The sequence below is a fragment of the Mus caroli genome, unplaced genomic scaffold (genome assembly GCF_978045245.1).
Source record: "Mus caroli unplaced genomic scaffold, Mus_caroli_1 scaffold_20, whole genome shotgun sequence".
Lineage (NCBI taxonomy): Eukaryota > Metazoa > Chordata > Mammalia > Rodentia > Muridae > Mus > Mus caroli.
This window is the reverse complement of record NW_028227275.1, coordinates 14,808,238-14,830,348: the sequence shown is the minus strand read 5'-3', so window position 1 is coordinate 14,830,348 and position 22,111 is coordinate 14,808,238. Positions and strand designations below refer to the sequence as shown.

At 51.3% G+C, this 22,111-nt stretch overlaps 1 protein-coding gene across 2 annotated transcripts in view; it reads left to right on the top strand.

Moving 5' to 3' along the window:
- The window catches only part of Sufu (SUFU negative regulator of hedgehog signaling), an 88,644-nt gene that overhangs the window by 65,623 nt on the left and 910 nt on the right, over positions 1–22,111 (top strand). For both annotated transcript variants that reach the window (XM_021151827.3, XM_021151826.2), the window contains exons 9-11: positions 10,250–10,384; positions 12,150–12,288; positions 20,570–20,638. In XM_021151827.3, coding sequence (XP_021007486.1) covers positions 10,250–10,384; positions 12,150–12,288; positions 20,570–20,638 — 343 coding nt within the window. The remainder of the gene's footprint in view (positions 1–10,249; positions 10,385–12,149; positions 12,289–20,569; positions 20,639–22,111) is intronic.

Here is a 22,111-nt window from a genome sequence, read left to right as displayed (position 1 = left end):
AGTTACTGTGGCCACGCAAAGGTGCCAGGGAAGGAGAGCTGGGGATGAAAGAGAGCTCGGCGCCTAGCTGCCATAGTGGAAGCCATACACAGATCCTGGGTGTGCTGCCATTGGGACTGCAGAGACAGCTGCCTGCTTAAGAGAACTGAACTGCCTACTCTTCCTAAACCCCACCTACATGGTGCCTCTCAGCAGACTTTAACTCCAGGCCCAGGGGAATACGATGCCTCTTCTGGCCTCCACAGATATTGCACACACCTGGTATACATACATACATACATACATACATTCATTCATTCAGGCAAACCCTGATCACATAAAATGTCAAAAAATTTGCTGGACCATGGTGATGTACATCTTTAATTCCAGAACTCTGGGGGCAGAATCAGGCAGATACGCAGATCTCTGAGTTTGACACCAGTCTACTGAGCAAGTTTCAAGACAGCCAGAGCTACACAACAAGAACCTGTCTTTTTTTTTTTTTCTTTTTTTAATAAAAAGAAGGAAAGAAGGAAGAGGGGAAAAAAAAAAAGCAGAACCCTTTAACTTGTTAGGAAGATGATCCTATGAATTTGAGGCCAGCTTGGTCTTCATAGCAAGCTCCAAGCCAACCAGAATTACATAGTGAGACCTTGTCTCCCTACCACTTAAAATGTGTGTGTGTGTGTGTGTGTGTGTGTGTGTGTGTGTGTGTGTGTGTGTGAGTGAGTGTGTGTGTGATCTATGAAATGGCTCAGCTAGTAAAGCTACTTATTTCTAACTCTGACAACACAAGTTTAATCCCAGGACATGGTAGAAGGAAAGAACTTGACTTTGGCAAACTGTCCTCTGACCTCCATACATGGGCACATGCAGCAAGCACACATATACAATAGATAGACAGACAGGCAGACAGACAGATAGATAGATATTCTAATTAGAACAGTATCAGGACAGGGCAATGGGCTAGTCAGTACAGTACTTGCTGACTGAATCTAAGGACCTGGGTTCAGATCCTCATCACACAAATAAAAAGCCAGGCAGAGTCCACATCTGGAACTACAGCACTGGACAGCAGGAGTAGGTAGATCCCTAGAGCACACTGCCTTCTATTGTAGCCAAATCTGTGAGCTCCAGGTTCAAAAGACCCAGTCTCAAAAGTTAAAGTGACCTGAGTTCTGTCTCTGGGACCCACGTGGTGGACGGAAGGAACCAACTGGCGGGAGGAGTTGTCTTCTGACCTCCACAGTATTCCATGACCCACATGTACATGTGTATACATGTGTACATACTCAAATAAACGTGTAAGACACGTTTTAAAAGTTAGGCCAGGGCTGGTGAGATGGCTCAGTGGGTAAGAGCACCCGACTGCTCTTCAGAAGGTCCAGAGTTCAAATCCCAGCAACCACATGGTGGCTCACAACTATCCGTAACGAGATCTGGCGCCCTCTTCTGGAGTGTCTGAAGACACCTACAGTGTACTTACATATAATAAATAAATCTTTAAAAAAAAAAAAAAAAAGTTAGGCCAGGTCTGGTGGAGCACCCCTTTAATTACAGTCCTCAAGAAGCAGAGGCAGCCTCTAAGAGTGCAAGGCCAGCCTGCATACAGAGCGAGTTCCAGGACAGCCAGGACTATTCAGTGAGACCCTGCCAAAAAGAAATAAATAAAATTAAAGTGGAAGTGGCTGGAGAAATGGCTCCGTGGCTGAGAACACATACTGCTCTTTCAGAGGCCTATGTTCAGTTCTCAGCAGCCATGTCAGAAGGGTCGCAACCCCTATAGCTCTAGAGGCTCCGTGCCCTTTTCTGGCCTCAGGCGTTTGCACTCATGCACATATTGTAAATAGAATAAATCTTAAAAAAAAAAAAAAAACAGGCTTCAGCCGCCTGTAATCTCAGCCCCAGGGAGGCTCTAATCAAGGGATCCAGCCAACCCCTGTAGCTGAATCAGCAAGCTCTGACTTTTGAGACCAGTCTCAAAAACAAGGTGACGAGTGACTGAGAAAGACTCCCAGCTCTGACCTCTGGCCTGCCTGTATGCACACACAAGACCCATTTCTATCAGGGAATAGCCAGGTGTGGTCACACATGCCTACAATCCTGGCACTGGGAGGGCGAGAGGGTGAGGCAGGAGGACAGGTCTGGCTTTAGGGCCAGTGTAGGTTACAGAGTCAAGGCAGAGAGCAGAAGAGCTCTCCGTGTTTGCTCTGGCCGTACACTGTAACTGGAAGACACAGAAGACCAGCTAACCAGATGACAGTGTTGTCTCAGAAGGGAACCTGGAGTACCAGGAACTGTGCTAGTGAGCCTTGTAGGATCATTTGGCTCTAAGCTGTAGCAGAAACAGCCCGCTGGCACGTACCTGTAACCTCAGCAGCTGCAACGGGAAGCCAGGAGAGGTTAACCAAGGGAATTATGAGTTGAAGGCCATCTGGGGCTATAGTGTTAACATTCCCATCAAAACAAAACAGAACAAAACCAAAAGAAGGAGGAAGAAGGGGGGAGAAGGAGGAAGGAAGGAAGGCAGGCAGGCAGGCAGACTGTTGTGTGAGCTGCCTGCCCTTGGAAAGACTTAGAACACATTGACATATTCCAGGTAAAAACACAGTTGTATCCTCAAAAGCGAGCCCCAGGGGAACTTGAGCTTCCCTGGTATCTACATGAGTTGTGTGGTGGTGAGCGGAGAACTCTCTGATATGATAGCCAGACCTTTGGGAGCATCCTGTCAGCAGTGAGGGCTCAGTGTGGATCTCCTCCTAACCACCAAGCAGTGATGGGGTAGGCTGGCACGACCTTGGAAGGAAGAGGCTGGACTAGGCAGAGCTCAGGGCGGGGAAACCCAGAGTCCTCTCAGATGGCACCTGGCCTCTGATCCCCAGAGGCATCCTCAGAGCCTCGGGGGATTTTGGTGTTCCGTGAAAATGGAGTTATTAACCGGTTCAAAAATGCTAGCTGACAGAAATGAAACCAGTTGGTTCTCCTCTGTAGTCCTTAGTCCAAAATACCAGCATTCTGTGAGCCACTGATCTGAGAAGTGGCTTATTAAATCTAGCCTTGCCCTATCTATTTTTCTACAAGCAGCTCTTAAAATTGTGATGCCCTCTTCTGGTGTGTCTGAGGACAGCTACAGAGTACTTACATATAATAATACAAAAAAAATTGTGAGAAGCACAGTCTTGTATTCCAGGAAAGCAGTTCTTGTAAGAGCTCAGGGAAGCCTGGAGCTAGCCTAGGCTGCATAGGGAGTTCCAGGCCAAGCTTGCCCACACAGTTCTAAAGTTGGAGAAGGTATGGGAGATTGTGTATGTATGTAGAGTGTATGTGTATGTGTGAGAAAGTATGTGTGTGTGCGCGCGCTAGAAGTAGACATTGGGAATCTTTCCTGTTTCCCTCACTGAACCCCATGCTTAGACTGGCCAGTAAGCTCCAGGAATCCTCCTGTCTCTGCCGTCCTGCCCAGCGCTAGAGTTATAGTCACATGCTGCTCATGCCAGCTTTAAAGATGCTTTTAAAAGTGTATGTATAACTCTGCATGAGTACAGGTACCCACATGAGAGCAGGAGAGCATCCAGTCCCCTGGAACTGGAGTTAGAGGCTGAGAACCCAAACCTTCTGTGGGAACAATAAGTGCTTTTAACCACCGAGCCATCTCTCCAGCCCCATATGGGGCCTACCCCTTAGAAGGGTGCCTGGGGACCTGAACTAAGGCCAACACAGCACATGACCAGCTAAGCCATTTCCCCATCCCTGTGGTGGGAGGTGTTTAAAATGTTTCAGCATCAGAAAGAGCTGAAGTGTTACACCAGCTTTTATGTGCACATTGTGTGTGCACTTGGGGCTTGTTACTTAAGGTCTCTGGCTTTCCGTTTCCTCATCTTTAAGGTGAGGGAAATAACTCCTATTTATAGGGTTGTTATGAAAATGAAAGGAAGTGGTGTATATGAAGAGCTTAGCATAGGAGGAAGCACCATAGCCCGCACTCAGTATAAGGTGTCTCTGCCTCAGCGAGGTGGCTCTGGGCTGTGCAACAAGCCCAGGTCCAAGTGGAAGGAGAGAACTGACTCCACAGAGGCCTTCTGACCTCCACATGTGCACCAGGACATCCACACTCCACACAATAGTAGTTTTCCAAAACAAGTGGTATCTCAGTATTATCGTGAACAGTTCCCGGAAACCCCAAAGGAAGCATGGTAGCTCTAGATACCAGTGTAGGTATGAAGAGAATGAAACACACACTTCAGGTTTTTAAAAAGAATATGGGCCGGGATTGGTGGCGCACCCCTTTAATCCCAGCACTCGGGAGGCAGAGGCAGGCGGATTTCTGAGTTTGAGGCCAGTCTGGTCTACAAAGTGAGTGCCAGGACAGCCAGGGCTACACAGAGAAACCCTGTCTCGGAATATGAATAATATCTAAAGGTGTATTATACCACTGCAGATATAAGTAGCAGGGTCAAGAAGAGCTAGATTTTGCTGGGCATAATGGCCACTGTGGGGGCAGACACAGACGGCTCTCTGAGTTTGAAGAGTGAATCCTAGGATAGCCAGAGCTACAGAGAGAAACTCTGTCCTGAAAGATCAAGTGGGGGTGGGGGGTGCAATAATAAATACAGCTGAAATTCAAGGACTGGATCTTGAAAGCAGGCGTGGCTGGCATAAAGGACTTGGTTTGGAGTGGGAAGACCTAGGGCTTACTGTTTGGACAGAGTTGGCTGAGCAGTGACAGGAAGCACCATGTACTGTAACTGTATTCTGTATCCATCGAAAACCAAACGCTGTCAACCTAGGAAGACCCACACCACACGGGGCAGAAGCCCTGCTTCACATCACTGTGGCCCCAGAACACCGGAAGAATTAGCAGATAAAAGTCATGATGGTCTCGGGGTGGAGGAGGTGAGTGCCAGCAGACTGGAGGCATACAGAAGTCTAGGCTGGTAAGAGCAGCTTGCATTTTCTGGACCAGTAACCTTGTTGTCCTCTCAGGAAAACTCTGGACTGGATTATTCAGCAAGGAACTTTGAATGCTATTGGAAAAACAACCCCAGGAGACGGAGTCAGGCTTCTAGGCTTACCTGTCTGGTGAGATGAGAGGCCTGCTGTGGCCTTGCCTAGGTAGCATCCAGCAGACTTTGTGGGTATGCTCTGGACGTTGTTACAAGAAGATGGAGCTGTCCAGAGAGTGTACAGGGGGGTGATGGGAAAGGTGGATTCATTTATAATTGGTTGGATGAGCATACCCAAAAAGCAGTGTTGTGAGTCTGTCTGCCCAGCCCAGATCTGTTCTCAGTTTAATCAATGACTGGACTGAAAATATGATAGGAAGTTGATGGTTTATGTCGATGATGTGAAGTCTAGAAGGAATTCGGAGATGATGGATACCAGTGAGGTTCAGAATCGTCCACACTACCTACAGCTCTAGCCAGATAACGGAGAAGTCTGTTCTTACTGTCACATAATCCACACTGTACACTGGACAGGACAGGAGAGGGTAGCTTGTGGGAGAAAACCTGAGTCTGAGTACGATTTCACTTGGCAGAGTGCTGTATGAGTTGGTAGTAAGATGAGGTTACAAAGAAAGACAATTTGATGACAATTTTAATAGAAATAAACTGCCCCAGACAAGAGTGGTCACAGCCTCTGAGATCCACACAGCTTAGAGCACATACTGTGTTTATTTCCACACATGCCACTCACTTCCGGGCACGACACTCTAACTTTGACGAGCTCAAATGAATCCAGGGGAGGGTGGCTTGAACGGATGGAGGATTTCAGAACCTTGTCAAGAATGTAGTTGAAAGTTGGGGCCACATAGCCAAGAAAAAGATGCAAAAGCAGCCTGAGGGATGCCAGAGGCTGCCAGGGAGAGATTGGTTCACCCACCGAGCTGCTTAAAGGCCACTGGATGGAGATGTACAGGGAGGCAGAGGACAGGGTGATTTGGCCACTCTCTCCCTCAGGGAAGCAAAAGCCTTGAGGGGTTTTCTTTGCCTTTAATCTGGTCTTCCCAGCATTTAATCCTGGTCCACCTTTGAAGGCCTTCACTCAGCAGGGGATTGACCTGGCCAGAGGCGGCTGAGTCCTGGGTCCAGGATAAGAGCAGACAAGGTCCTTTCAGAGCTGTCACCAGTCTTTCAGGCGGGTCCAAGAAGCCTTGTAGCTGCCCATGCACTGTAAGATGCCTCATCAGACACTTCTTGTTTTAAATATGATGCTAACCCTACGATTACTTATTTCTATCTAGGGGTATTGCAGCTCAAGGAAATGGTTAAGCCCGATAAAGCAAGTGATGGATGCTACACACCTGGAATCCCAGAACTCCAAAAACTGAGTCAGGAGGAAAGCTAGCTGTATGTGTTCAAGACCAGCCTGGGAGTACAAGGGGTGGGATGCTGGCATGCAACAGATAATAGCACTTGCCACACAGCCTGATGCCTGAGTTTAACCCCTGGGCTCCACATGGTAGGAGAGTGATAGGTTGTTTCTGCCACTGGTGAAGTAAGCCAGTTCAAGCCAGATTAGAGTAGATTAAAGGCAGGTTTATTGGGAAGCTGCTCTTGGGCAAGTTCAATGGCCCCAAGGATTGAGGCCACGGGAGTCGCATGGGGAGAGAGGAGGATAGAGGGAAGAAAAAGAGAAAGGGTGCATTCACAGAGAGATGAGAAGAAGAGAGAGCCCAAAATATCTGGATTATAAAGGGAAGAGTCTCTGGGGGAAGGTTCAGGGTTGGGAGCAGGGTTTGCCAGGTAGGGACTGAGGGATGCTGGGAGAACCTGAAGGCCAGGTCTGCTTTAGTAAGTAAAACTTGGTCCCTTGTCTGAAGTCTGAAACCCAAACAGAGAGAAGGAACCCCTATGCATTGCCCCCTGACCTCTGTGCACACTGGCATATCTGTGCACACGTGCATACACACAGTAGATAAATAAATAACATAAAATTAAAAAGAAGAAATGACCATCCTGGGCTACATGGCAAAGCTTTGTCTCAAAAAAGAAAAGAGAAAGGTCATTTGCCAAGGTCACCTAGAATGTGAGCCTGCATTCGTGATCCCATGGGACCTAGGTCCCCTAGGCCTTCCCAGCCCCCAGCCCCCAGCCCCAGGAGCTCTGCCTTCCTTCACTATGGAGAAAGCCCAGCTGAAAAACGAGGCCATGCTGCCTAGCACACTACTTATTTTTTTATGACTAAGATTAAGCTGACAACCATGCAAACCTGTGTCGGCTGCAGATTTAATACCTCGCCCAGCCCACACAAATAATTCATGCTTCTGCATCGATGTCCAGAAAAAACAAATCAGCAAAAAGCCGGGCCCCAGCGCGTGTGAAGCAGCCGCCTTCCCATTGAAGCTGCATGCCGGAAATACCCAGGCTCCAGGAGTGCAGAGCTAGCATTTTGAGATTTTTTTTTTTCTTAAAAGATTAAAGTATGTTTTCTCAAATGATTGAAGGTTGGTGGGAGGTGTAAATGTGGGCACTTGTCACATTAATTCCTCAGATGATTAAGCTCTTTGCCGCTTCTTTAGAGCTGTTTGCAGTTGGGTTTGATGTCCCCGTTCTGGGTGAGTGTGTTGTGGCAGTTACCAAGGTGACTTTAGCTGACTTTCAACAATTTATTTTTCCCTCCAGCTTGAGACTCTCGAGCCCTGTGTGCTATGTGAGTCTTCTCTGCCAGCCCCCACCCTACCTCCAGAGGCTATTCATCAGCATTTCTGCCTGGCCCACTGAGGCTGGAATTCTCCAGAAGGTCCCACCCGCAGCGGGCCAGGCCTCAGCCCCAGTGAGCAGCCTGGCTGCATAGAATAGGAGTTATCAGATAAGAGTTACATCCTGGCACCCGTGGGGTTCAGGGTGGGGCTCAGTGGTAAAGCATTTGCCTAGCCGACACAAAGCTCTGAGTTCCGATCCCATTATCCCCCAAAATAAAACAATGGCTGTAATTTGGGCTATCTGTGCTCACTTTATTTATAAAAGGGCTAAATGAGTGTCCTTGCTTGCTGTGAGGACCCATAGAGCGAACCTGTGCATTTAACAGAAAGCCTGACACAGAGGAAGCTAACATGGTTGCTGTTTCCTGTGTTCTGCTCTTACTTGAGCCCCAGGCTACCCCATGTCTGAACCCATCAGTAGTGCCCGGATGAAAATGTGGGGTTGCCCTCCTTGGAAGGCAGCCAGAGAAGGTGGTCAGAAGGCCACGGTTCCCAAGCTGGCCTGCCATGCTCATGCTTGTTGTTTGGCCTTGGATATGTTTTCCTTTTGAAAGGGAAAGAGGTAAATTAAACAGGTTGAGTTTCTTTCCGATCTTGAAATGCTGTGACCCTCTTGGCCAGTGTTTGTCTCCTTCACCGTGCTTGTGAGAAAGTGCTTGCCAAGGGAAAAGCAGTTCCCAAGGCAGCTTTGGGAACCACAGGAAGGGCTGCCTTGGTGACAGGGGAGTCATCTGGGGGTGGGTCCTGGGAGGCGCAGAGCAGCAGAGCTGAGCTGCCCAGCACCTGGGGTGAGGGGCAGGAGGGCTGAGCCACTGCCTTGTTGTCAGTGCAGACCTCAGACTTGCCAGGGAGGGGATCTGTTGTCAAGTGTATCATTGGCTCTGAGCCCCTGTGCTCACCCTTCTTTGTAAGTTGAGGCCTGCTCCTGGGTGGCTGTCCAACTCAGACATCCTGAGTAGCTCTGGCCTGCTGCTCGAATGATTTAAAAACAAAATAAATGCTCCAAGCCTGGTATTTTGCTGAATACTTGAAGAACTGTTCTGGGTTTCCCAGCCCAGGCCAGAGTCCTACCTTTTGAATGGAATCCATGGATGACAGTCTTTTCCTGCTGGGCTAGATTGGGGAAGTCAGGATAGCTAAATTTGAAGCACACACACTTAGAATGACAGGAGCCCCAGGAGCCCAGCTGTGGGTGGGGGGCTTAGCTGGAGGGGACCTGAGGGACAGTGACAGCTTAGTGTGACCAAGGCCACTGTCAGAAGGGACCTAATTCAGGGCTTATACATGCACCACACCATATACACACACATGTACACACCACACCACATACACACATTGTTAGCATTTCCTCTAAGTTCCATCCCACAGATACCTGACAACAGCTAGGTGTGCCTGACTCACTATAAAAGGGGCTGCTTGCCCCTTCCTCACTCACTCTCTTGCTGTCTTCCTCTCTGTCCCTTCTCTCTCTATTCCTCTATTCCCTTACCCCTTCTCCACATGCTCATGGCCAGCCTCTCCTCCCCCTCTGCCTCTGCCTCCTCCTCCTTCTTCCTCCGTCGTCGTCGTCGTCTTCTTCTTCTTCTTCTTCTTCTTCTTCTTCTTCTTCTTCTTCTTCTTCTTCTTCTTCTTCTTCTTCTTCTTCTTCCTCTCTCTCTCTCTCCCCTCCTTCCCCCCTTTCTCTGTCTCTACTACCCCCTCAACTGCCCTCCCATGCCCTAAATAAACTTTATTCTATACTATACCCTTCATGTGGCTGGTACCTCAGGGGGAAGGGACCCCTCAGCATGGGCCCGCAGAGGCACCCCTTCCACCTCACCACACCTCCCCTTTACCAAACATATTCCTAGTTCTTCCTCTTCTTTTTTATAAAACATACCACACCACATATACACACACAATGTGCACTACATACACACATATCAAGCCACATACATACATACGACACCACATATACACATACCAGTGAAGCCCAGCTGAGTGTCACCCAGGCACATGCATCTGACTGACTCCGAGGCCTAACCTTCACCTCTCAGCAAAGTCTGGGCTGCTCCCATTCTTGCTTATGTTGCTGCCTTGCCTGGCCCTGTGCAGGAGTAGGCGCTCACTCAGAACCAGGGTCAGCCAGCCTGCCCTTAAGCTGCTGCCCCGTGGCACCTTAGAGAGCTAAGAGCCTCTAGGGCTTTGAGGCAGGGGGAAGGCACCTTAGAGCAGCTGTTGATTTCATGGGCAAAACAAGCAACTGTGCTGTGAACTTTTGTGTGTTGTTGGCCAAAGATGTGGGCTCCAGAGCCTGAGTAACTTCAGACCAAATGCCAGCCCCACCTCCTCATTGGCTGTGCAGCCTGGGACTCAGCCTAGCCCCTCCATCCCCATGAGCCCACCTCCCAGGGCATCAGGGGAGGAGACAGCCATTGAGAAGTGCTTGGCACATGCTGGTCCTTGGCTGGTGCTAGCAAAGGTGAGCTAGCTACTGTAGTTAACAGGCATCATAGCTGCTGACCAGGGGCTCAGCCAGAACATCCCACTCATTCCTTCCCATGGTTTCCCCTTGTGCTTGCTTCACAGGAGCCGCAAGGACAGCTTGGGCAGCGACAGCTCCACAGCCATCATCCCCCACGAGCTGATCCGCACACGGCAGCTCGAGAGCGTGCATCTAAAATTTAACCAGGAGTCTGGAGCCCTCATCCCTCTCTGCCTAAGGTGAGCTGGGACAGCACAGAGCACATCAGCCCTGCAGGACCCTCACGATCAATCCATCTTCCCCAACACAACTCAGCTAAAGCTTTAGGCTAAGCAGTGTCCAGGGCTGGGGATGGAAGGCAGCCATTCAGGCAGCTCTGTCCTGGGCCTGTGTGGGAAACTGGGGACTCTGTGTCACAGGCCCTGCAGTGTCTTCCCCATCTAAGCCTCTGGGCAGTGCAGGTAGTTGAGAAGTCTTCAAGCAGGGTAGCAAGGCCAGATGGCCCTGCAGTTCCTTCCTAGAGAGAGATTGTTTTGAATCTTTTAACCTAGAGCTGTGACAGCCCCAGTCACATAACAGTTCCCCAACACATTGGTCTGTCATCTGAGTTTTGTTTGTTTATTGAGGCAGGGTCTCACTCAATATGTAGCCCAGGCTGGCCTTGAACTCACAGAAAGCCTCTGAGTGCTTAGATTGAAGGTGTGCACCCTACACCTGGCTTTCTTATCATCTGCTTCTCTGAGAAGTTTCAAAGTCAGACGCCATGGGGACTAGATGTTGAGGAAGTTTCCTTCAGCTGTGCCCCTTTTGAGAGGTTCAGTGACCAAGAGAGTCTAGGATAGCCCTGCTATCCCATAAACTGGCTCCCAGGTCAGGAGTGAGCGCGGTCTGACAGGCTAGGTTCTGCATCTTCCCTGCTTGATGCTTTTCCATGCAAGACACTTGGTTTCTCACAAAAGCCAGTGGCCAACCCCACAGACTCCTTGAGGGGCCGAAGCCCAGCTGTGTCTCTTCTGCTGCTGTAGACAGAACTCCGCTCTATTCAGAGCACTGCACGAGGCTGGATCTCTTGCAGCTGCCCTCTTCCAAACACTTTTGAGTTCCAGCCTCACTTTGCAAGCTGAGGAAGCAACAAGAATCCTTCTAAGTGTGAGAGGACAGTGGCTAGGAAGAAATAATTGCATGGTTTGAACCCTGCTCATGGACCCAAGAGCCAGGAGAAGTGGGGAAGGAGTTTAGCCAGCCTTAGACAACTGCTCTGAACAGCAGGGCAAAGGTAGCAGCAGGTGGTCCGGATGAGCAGGGCTCCCAGGCCCAGCACCAGACTCCAACCGGCTCCTCCTGCAGCTTCTCGGGCCCAGGCTTGGGCTTGGAGCCTGGGGAAGGGTTTATCCGAAGCAGGCTGAGAATACAGAGCCAATTTTTTTCTCGTCGATGTTTGGCATCCCTGCCTGTCAGTCACCACTGACTACCTTCCTCCAGTGTCCAGGATGGGGACTAGTGGTGACTTCTTGCAGTGACCCTGCTTGGCTTCAGATTTTTTTGGTTTTGTTTTGTGTTTTTAAAGATTTGCTTATTGCCTCTAGAATAACTGCTTAAATGTTACAGGAGAACCCAGACAAAGGAAGACTGTTCAGGGCACCGAAGTATCCCTCTGGGAGACATGAGTCCTCCACTTGGCCATGACGCAGAGCACACGGTTAACTTCCCTCTCTGGCCTCATTGTTCTCACCTTCTCGAGCTTCTTTGAGCTCTCATCTAGCATGGCCACTGGGTAGGAGCTAAAGGAAGGATGCCTTTAGTGAAGTGGTAGTGGCGACCTTCCAACTACTGTTCTACAGTGAACAGGTTTGGTTCAAGTCCCGGTTAGTGAGCAGGTGGGCCATCAGGAGGGCGCTGGCCAGGCACACCGCCTCAGGGAATGTTGCTCTGTAGCCCCAGCTCCTTGGATAGGGACTGTGTTCTAGGCCCAGATCCCCACTGTCTCCATATTCCCATCCCCAGGGGCAGACTCCTGCATGGCCGGCACTTCACCTACAAGAGTATCACAGGCGACATGGCCATCACGTTTGTGTCCACAGGAGTGGAAGGTGCCTTTGCCACTGAGGAACACCCATATGCAGCTCATGGACCCTGGTTACAAGTGAGACACAGCCTCTCTTCCTTCTCCTCCTCCTCCTGTTCCTCCCTTGCTGCCTGCCCTCCCCTCCCCCACCGCCCCAAGGACAGGTCCCTGTGGCTCCCATGCTGAGCTGGGAGCTGCCTCTTGGATATAGAGGTTGTGAGTATGGGTGCTGCTGTCCTCACAGCTGCACAGCACTTCTGGCCATAGGTGGAATGGCCGGCCAGTGACAGTGGGAACCCAGGTGAGAAGTCCCCATACTTTGGGAAATCAAGATCCAAGAGTGGAGGGTGGGACGTGGGTGCCCCTCTCCAGAGACAGTATGGAAACCTCACCAGAATGTATAGGAGGTGAGCTCTGGGACTAGAGTGGGCAGCAAAGCCCCCCATATAGGAGGTGAGCTCTGGGACTAGAGTGGGCAGCAAAGCCCCCCACATAGGAGGTGAGCTCTGGGACTAGAGTGGGCAGCAGAGCCCCCCTGAGCTATCAGGTGCCCCCTTTGCTCCTGATGGAAACCATTGAGCAGAACCTGATGGCTTGTCCAGCACTCAGTTCTCCCGTTCTCCTGCTCCGAGCATGGATCACGGCTGATGGCGAGCACAGTACTTGGCTAAGGGCGCTTAGCCTCTTTCATACTCTTTTTTTTTTTTTTGGCTTTTGGCTTTTGGTTTTTGGCTTTTGGCTATGTTTTAGAGTAGGAGAAAAGTAATTTGCCTACCTTTCACAAAAATATCAGGAAAGGGAATCAGGGCTAGATATGTTAATACACAACTTTAATCCCAGCACTTGGGAGGCAGAGACAGGGAGATCTATGAATTTGAGGCCAGCCTGCTCTACTTAAAGAGTTACAGGCCAGCTAAGGCTACAAAGTGAGATCCTGTCTTAGAAAGAAAGAGAAAGAGAGAAGGGGAAAGGAAAGGAAAGGAAAGGAAAGGAAAGGAAAGGAAAGGAAAGGAAAGGAAAGGAAAGGAAAGGAAAGGAAAGGAAAGGAAATCAGGGGGCTGGGGAAAGAGAATTTGACCTTCATCCAAAAGGGAACCAAGCTCTGTCTGTGGTGTGTAAGAGAAAGCAAGCAGGAATTACAGTAAAAAGGCAAAGAATTACACTTGGCTTTGTGGATAGCCCAGTCTGGGGTCTGCGCTGTTCTTAACATGGGTATGATTTTGTCTGTATATGTCTGCTTGCAGCTGAGCCTTCCTTCCTCAGAGCAACCTCCTCCCCACCCCACCCCACCCCACATCCTAACCCTTAATTAAAACAAACAACAAACAAAGGGTACAGCCACTCTTCTCAGACTAAGCCCAGAGGTAGAAGTGGAAGCTAGTGCTGTAGGGATATTGTGTTCCATAAATTATCTTGCCTTTTTCCACTGTTGTTATTACATTGTTTCATAACAAAATTACTTTGAACCATAAAGTTATAAATACATTTTAAAAGTCCCACTTGGTAACGTTAGATTTCGTCTGTGTGGTGGTGTTGGTAGTTACTGTAGCAAAAGCTCTGAAGTGTAACATTTGAAATGAGCCCAGCAAGAATGGGAAAGACCTCCCACATCCAACTGCCACCCCAGCCCTGTCCTAGGTTGCCATCCTGCTCTGCTGACAACTGGAGGAGCAGGACTCTTCCCATTGTCAGAACGAGTATGGAGGTGGGAGATGGGGACCCCACAGAGACCCCAGCCACAGAGAGTCCACAGATCATTATTCCAGTACGAGATGCCATGCCAGCAGGTCTTAGCAAAGTGCCGTCATGGTTTGTTTGTGGTACATTGGCAGTGCAAGCACATTTTGAGGGGGAATTAGGGACTGGGGTCTTCCTAGATTAAAGAAGAGTCTCTGCCCTTTTTTCTTTCATCCTTCTAAGAACATCTTCCGGCCTGAGGGCTGAGATGGTCTGCATTTCTGGTTTTCAGCTGCTCAGGAATCTGGGCCCCCAGAAAACTCAGCAGATGTCTGGCAGCCCCTCAGTGTTCTGGAAGGAAGCTGCCTGCACCCCACCCATTTCTCAAGTTTCTAATCCCCTGGCTGCTGCTGTTTCCACTCTTGGCTCTACCGACTCACCGCCCCTCCCCCTCCCCACCGGGCCACAGACAGCCTCTCGATGAATTGGGCCCTTCCACACTCCCAGTACTTGGGTCCCCTCCCGTGGGCTGTTGCCTGGGGAACCAGGGAGCGGTGGGAACGAGTTGCTGGCCTCGGCATGTTTCAATCAAGTTGCTGTGCTAGGAGCTGCTTAATCAAAGGCCTGTTATGGGCTCATTAGTGTGGTCCACCACGGGCCACCCCTCAGGAGAGTCCTGGGAAGGCTGGCTTAGGTCCCGCCCTTCAGGCACGCACCCTTGATCACCAAGGGGTTTCTCAGGCTCTTTGCAAGGAGCCCTGGGAAACTCTCCATCTGACCTGCCCTAGTCAGCCCGGTTCTCAGCAGTGAAGCCAACACCCACACCAGCCTTCCTCCTCTCCTGATCAGCGTTTTCTGCTTCTGACCGCTAGCCTGACTTTTCCTTCAGGGTCTTGCCTCTGTGGTCACAGGCAGCTCCCGGGCTTGTGGGAACCAGGCTTGCAATGACTTATGGGCCTCTCGATTGCTTCTGAAGGGACAACTGTCTCCCCAGGAATCTATCAAACTTCTGGAAACCTGGGGTTTCACTCAAAGACACAGATCAAACCCCACTCTGCCAAGAAAGGGCCCGGGTCTGTTTGGAGGGAAACGCCGGCACCCAGAGCGCCGAGCCTGCTGTCATAGGCTACTTTCTGCCACTCCCAGGGTCTGCAGTGCCTCCTGAGCCTCTGCTCAGACCTGAGTGCAGGTGGACGAGCAGGAGGCATAGGACTGAGGACTGCAGGCATAGGGTACAGAGAGAGCCAGCCCTCTGTCCCTTGGCTGCTTGAACCATCCCTATAAGTCACAGCTGGAGTGGGAGGGCCAAGGAGACTGTCTTGCATCAGCCTTCAGCGGTCTTCCGAGAGCTCACTCCCTGCTTGGCCCCTTGTCCTGGCCGCCAGCCCAGGGAAAGGCAAGGCCAAGGCATCTGTCCTCCCAGTGCCAGGGAAGGGGAGGCTAAAGGAGCCAGAGCCCTTTGCAGAGCTGGTGGGATGGCCTCGGATGGGCTTCCATAGACATCTCATCCCGGACTGCCACATGGTCCCCCGATTCCCACTAGCTCAGGGGGACCCAAGGTACTCCTGAGGGCAGATGTAAACTCACACACAGGGATGCTGCGAAGGCAAGAAGCACCGCGGGCCCATACTCTTTCCAGAGTAGAAGCATGGCCTCATTCATCCTGCCTCGTGTAAGCCAGCCAAGTCCAGAGCTTTGTGAGAAGGTCTCCAGACCCCGGAACAGGCAGTGTCCCTTCTTAGCCCTGGCATTCTTCACTGGGGGCTGTGGTGGGCTTCCCCCTTGGCCTGTTGACTCTGAGTTGCCAGTCTTCTGAGCAGAGCCCCGCCCAAAGCTGAGTCAGTTTCCGACATCAGTTCTTAGCCAGAGCAATCTGCAGGAGAGACACTTCAGTCCCGGAGGTCGCTGAAAGGTCATATGACCAAACATGAGATTATTTTTTTTTTAGGCCTTGCAATGCTTTCTCAGCTGTGTGGTGTCTGATAGCTCACCCAGGTGGCGCCCTTAGTCCCAGCCACTCCCTAGCAGCCCAATGGGAGGTCCTGGCTTGGGAGAAGACACCTCACAGCTGTTCCCTGTGGGAAACCTCTGCTGAACTCTATCCCAGTCCAGGAACAGGCTTCCCAGATCCCTCCAGCCTGTTTTCTTCTGTCCCCATGTACACCTTTGGATGCGGTGTAGAAGCCAACCTGGGAGTCCCCTGCCCGGCCCCTGGCCCTCCCTTTCTGGTGCCTACCGTTTCTCCTTCCGGTGGGCCTGCCTATACCTGATCTCCTTTGGAGATCTGGCCTTGGGCCGTCTCAAGACCTCATTGTTCAGTCCAGTGCCTATTACATTGTAGAGCAAACTGTAATTCCCCACTGTGTCGACAGAGCAGGAGTCTAAGCCTGCTCCTGGCCACCAAAGCCAACTTCTCACCACCCACCCAGAGCAGGAAATGAGCGAGCGCCCCCACCACTCACAAGCACATGCCTCTGCCCCTCCCAGGATGGGAGTGTCTGCCTGAGTGTGGGGAAGGGGAGCAGCCCACAGGAGCCCTTGCTGGGCTCCACCTCGCTGCACTCATGGGTGCCAGGGCTGCTCCTTGGCAGGCCATGCCTCTGTAAAGAGCACACTTCCCTCCTGGAGAAGAGGAAAGGGAGGGAAAGAAAGCCAGGCTTGCTGGGAAGCAGAATAGCATGTCAACACAAGGAGCAAACAGGGCCCCAAGACAAAGTGTGGATTGTCATCACACCGACGGAAGGCATGGGCACTGTCAGCCATTTAGAAATCCGTTGACCGCAGACCTTGGAATGAGTGTCAGATTTGCCGCAGTTCAGTCTCCGCCTGCAGCACAGCCGGGCCTGCCCGGGGCAGGCACCAACAAAAGATCACTTTTCAGGTTCCTTTCTGGAACTTGCTGGAACCTGGAGAATTGAGAGGTTGTTGACAATCCTTTCTCACCGCCAATGAGCCAGGCTGTCTGACTGTACCGCACAGGTCCTGTGATGGGAACCCACTAGAGTTAGTTCTGAGCCTTGGCTCCAGACCCTCTCTCCAGCTGACCAGGCCCTCACAATCAGTCACCCAGAGGTAGAGCTGCAGTGGGCAGCTGCTGGTTCACACTCTTCTCAGCCCTCCTCCTCTGGGCTCTAGCTAGCACTTCCTCCCCATATGCGCTCTCAGGGTGCCCTGTGAAAATGCAGGTGTTTTTGCATTGCCTTGGGTTGTTGTCCACTGTTGTCTACAGTGAGAGTGTAGCCCAGCAGCTGTGTTCTCCAGAGCCCTCCAAGGGAACATGTTACTCAGAATGGTCCAGGGGCCCTTCCTCTCTCCTTAGAGGGTCTCCTTCCTCCAAGGGCTCTTTGGGCGTAAGCCTCGGTGCTTTGTCCCCACTTTTCAGACAAGCATAATAGAGTGCAGCGAGTGTTGGGATGGTTTGTCATTGCTGCCGATGTTTCTAGACGAGGGGAACTGTTAAAATGTGTGGACTCAGAATGAATTGTGGTCCCATAGGTCTCTTTAATCCCAGTGCTTCGGAGGCAGAGGCAGGAGGATCTCTGTGAGTTTGAGACCAGCCTGGCTTACAAAAGAAGTTCCAGGACAGCCAGGACTAAAGAGAGAGACTTTTTCTCAAAACAAAGTATGGGCTCTGGTCAGCAAGATGCCTTGAGGCACACAGCAAGCCTGCCTTCCCTTCCACTTCCAGTTAGCCAGCGTGCTTCTCTGTGTGTTTGCTCTCAGCAGCAGCGTGTGTGTGTGTGTGTGTGTGTGTGTGTGTGTGTGTGTGTGTGTGTGTGTGTGTGTGATACTCTGCTTCCAGCCCTGTTGGAATGAGATGATACACTCCTGACTGGGTTGAGGGCACTGTTCTTCCAGGTCATTGGTAAAAGCCACCATCACCTCCCCCATTAGAAAGAGGAGAGCCCCGAGTATACACACCTCTAGAGTGGGCACACCTTCCGCAAACAGGAAAAGAGCATGCTCTGTCACCACCAGGTAGGCACTGTTCTGAAGTCAGGAAGACTGCCTTCCTTCTCCGCACCCAGTCATCTATCAGCACATTGAGAACTAGGCTTGCCTCCCTTGCAAGCCCATAACAGGACCCAAGGAAGAGATACAGGTTAACACTTAGTGCAGGTTCCTGCCTATGAGGCAGAAACTACTGGAATGATCCTCGAGGTTCCTATTCTTGTGGCAGAGGCCGGCTGCTCTAAGTGAACAGTGTGCTTCAGGAGCTGCAAGGCCTAGACCTGCACAGGCTTTTCCCACAGTGACCTCACAACGGCGAGTCTGTTCCCAGTGAGGGCTCCCAGGAGCTGCTCCATCATAGCTGTCTATCTCCAGGATCCTGTTGATAAGATCTGTTAACATTCTCAGCTCCAGCTCTGAAATATACAAAGAACAGGGTCTGTTTGTTCAGTCCAAGTTTCTAAGGTTTAACTCCCAAAGGAAATTAAATCAGGTGCCCGGAGCTACGACAGTCTGTCGTGTTTCTGTGCAGAGAATGTCACCCTTAATATTATGTGGATCTCATGTATAATTTTTCCCTTTAATTCTTTTAAAACAATGTGGTTTCCAGCAGAAACCAGCAAATCTTGAAAAGTGAAAATGAAGGCACAGCTAGGATTTGTCCCCGTCTCGGGGGCTTGTCACCCCTCCCCCAGCAGAGTAGAAAATGAAGTCCACACACAGATGGAACCACCCTTGGCGGCAGGTCTGCTGAAAGCCTCCATAACTCAGCAGCTCCAGACAGAGGAACTGGCTTAGGACTGGATTGTTGGTGGCCTTACCTTTCTTGTTGAAAAACACCCTTGGGAGTCTTCTTGGGTGGCCCCTGTTCTCCCCTACCCCAGTGACAGACAGTTCCAGCCCTATTTACTATTCCAGCAGAGAGCCCCTCCCCCAGAATATCTGAGGGTTAGAAGTGCACCCAGACCAGAGTCACTAACATAACTGGGTTTGAGGTATGCTTGTGTTTGTGCTAACATTTTCAGAGATGGCAACAAGTCCCGGAAATGCCAAAAATATGAATGTGACTTTTTATTCCTCAAGCGGACTGGTGATAACCAGTGAAGAAACTTGGCTTGGGGGAGGGGATCCATGGGAAGGAGGGCTCAGGCTCCAGGAAGGAAGGCCAGGTGTAACTGGATGTGGCCAAGGACCAGAAAGTGCCAGATAGGCTGGCAAGAGCCAGCCAACTCCCTCTGGGGATCTTGAAGGAAGAAAAGAAATGAGTACCTTGGGTGGACACTTTCCTGGACACTCTACTCTCCCTCTTCCCTCCTCCCTCCCTCTCCTTTATTCCTGGTCAGTGCTATTTGGTCCTGGTCCTCTGGGGAGCTGCTAGTCAGGTAGGAACCAGGCTTGTGTGTCCCAGGAGGAGACACTGAGTCAGTGCCCTCCCCCTAGGTGTCTGAGGCATCAAGTTTCAGGACTGGGATATGGTCTGTCTTTGGCCCCACTGGGCAGGTGCCATAACCTCTCTGTGCCTCAGTTTCCCCATCCAGAAAGAGACTGAAAGGGATAAAGTGCAAGCAGTCAGCGTGGTGTCTGCTCTTGGCTTCCTTGCATCCCTCCATCTTGCCCATCTTGCTTTGCCCCTCTTTGCTCTGTTTCCTTCCTTTTTCCTTTGCTGCCTCACTTTACCTCATGGAAACTTCTGCCCTCCCAGTAGAAACAACTCCCAAGTGAAATTTAATGGGTATTTTCTCAAGTTTTTGATTTCGCCAGCTTCTGAAAGGGAAGGTTTCTCTGAAAGGAACCCTTCACTTTCGTTTGCACCCTCTACATACGGCTCAGGTGGACGAGGGCAGCGAGGACCGAGAAGCATGAGAAAGCTTGCTTAGGGCATAAGGATGACGTTACTCCAGCCAAGTGGTGGGGCTAGTGGGCTTGAACACCAAAGCTTGTGGGTAACAGGCTCCAGAATAAAGCAGTGAGGTGGGAAGGTAGGAGACACCCAGAGAAGAGGTATCCCAGAAGTCTAGACGTACATAGCTGCTGACTGGGGCCTGCTGGGACAGCCCTGACAGATAATTCTATGGCTGCAGTGGGAACCTGAGAGACTGCCTCTGTGAGCAGCCAGGCAGGCTCTCATACTCCAAGGCTCAGGATTTTTGGTCTTTCTTGTCTGGCTGTGACCTGCTTCCCTGCCCCTAGTGGTAAAGATAGGATCCAGGGTTTGTCATCCACCATTGGGGTTCGTCTAGATTTCAGACAGGGCTTGTACTCCAAAGTCAGACGGATTGCTTTGGCCCTACATGGTTGGGAGAAGGGGAACACGTGAGCTTGATGAGGCAAAGGAAGACCGTGGCAGGAGCTCTCCCACGGCCTTCGGCTTCCCTGTTCTTCTCTGTTGCCCCGAAACACACAGAGGCCAAACAGCCCAAAGTGGTGGGTTTCCGCCCACCTTCCGGCTCCCTTCTGAGGCCAGCGCTGCCCACCTTCCAGATGCCCTCCCTCCCTTCACTGCCTCTACCCCACCTCTCTGCCCTTCCCTAGCCAGTGTTGGCAGTCAGGGGGGGCCCCGAGAGTGCAGTCTTTTCTGGAAGCCTCAAGTACGTCCCTCTGTCCCTAGAACTAATCCGTGGGCCATACCTCCTCCACAGCTAAAAGAAACACCCCTTGCTTTGCAGTTGGCAAAAAAGACTGTATATTAAAAAAAATAAAATAAAATCCTGTCTTTTGCTTTCTTTACCAGATTCTGTTGACAGAAGAGTTTGTGGAGAAGATGTTGGAGGACTTAGAAGGTCTAACGTCTCCAGAGGAAGTGAGCCTATTTCATTCCTCACTGATCGAGGTCTCCTGGGGGGGTGTGTGTGTATGTTTGTGTGTGAGTGCGCGCGCAAGCGCTCACCCATCTGTGGACTGTTTTCAGAAGCACAGGCATAAATCTGGACAGGAACCCTGAGAAGGTTCAATGACTTTATTTTTCTTGGGCTTCATGGGCCAGCCCTGCCCAGCCTCCACCCTTGTGAGGACACCCAGCACCCTGAATTGCCAGCTCTTGGGAACCTCATTGAAGAAGTAGCCAGGGCCTGTGGGCTAGAGTTCTCCCCAGCCCCTGCTGTTCCCTGGCAGATTCTGAACAGAAAGCCCATGCCTGCTGCCAGAGAACATTCCACTGGGAGCTCTCGTGGGCAGGAGGGGACTCCTGCTCTTGCCTTGGGCCACCCAAGTGCCACGCTCCCTTCCCTCGCCAGCTCTAGCTTGCCTCCCTCAGCCTCTTCCTGGCTAGCTGAGAGCCTGGGGAGCTGGCAGGCCAGGTGGGGTGATTTCTCTCCTTGGCTCCTTCTCTGGAGTGCAGGAATGGAGTCTATAATAATCCCTTTTGTTTTTCTTCCTTGTTCCTGGCCTCCTTGTTTGCAGGGACTTACCTCATCTTGGAAAGTCCCTTCTCCTCCTATAACCATCAGCGCCCAGGCAGCAGGCAGGCGGATCTTCCTGGCCCCCCGGGATCTATGGGGTAGTGGGGTAAATAGCAAGCCTCAGAGGCCTGAGGGACCTTCTGGCCCGCCCTCCCCTGCCTGTGGCAGAGATGGCCCCCTTCCCTTCCATTGCCCTAATGTACTCGAGGCAAAGTACCTCACCTCCCAGTTGTTAGAAACCTCTCAGAGCCGGTCACCCCAATAGAGCCAAGCCTTCCCTCCCCCTGCCCCAGGGATCCAGCTTGATTCATTCATTCATTTGCATAGTCCAAGGTTATCAAATACCCACTCTGTGCCAGCCAGTCACCCCTACAAGTCACTGCCTCAGAGGCCTAGCTCCCGGATTCAGTCAGGCCAAAGCCAGCTGCCCAGAAGTGCTTCCGGAGAGGTCTTGTCACACTGCAGCGGCGGCATTCTGCCAGGCTGCTGCTTTGAGCTTGGGTGTTGAGTGGGCGGGAAGAGGACAGTCCAGGCAGGAGAGACAGGAGCCAAGGGGAGCTTAGGAAAGTAGGTCACAAAAAATGACTTCTTCTGCCTCTTTCCTGTCCAGAGGCCATCCCCACACCCTGCCCCAGTCTCCACTTTGTCCTGGGTCTACAGTCCCCCAAGAGAGAAAAGGCAGCCAGGAAGTGTCCGTTTGTCCACCTCCAGCCCAGCTTCAGGCAGGCTGGAACATGATTCTCTCCTCCTGTGCCTGGCTCTGACTTCCAGCCTAGCCCAGAGACAATGGGGCTTAGAGCTCTGCAGGAACCCAAGTCAGGGAAGGTCTATTGAGCACCCACTGTGTGCTGGGCTCCATACAAGGTTCTAGAACC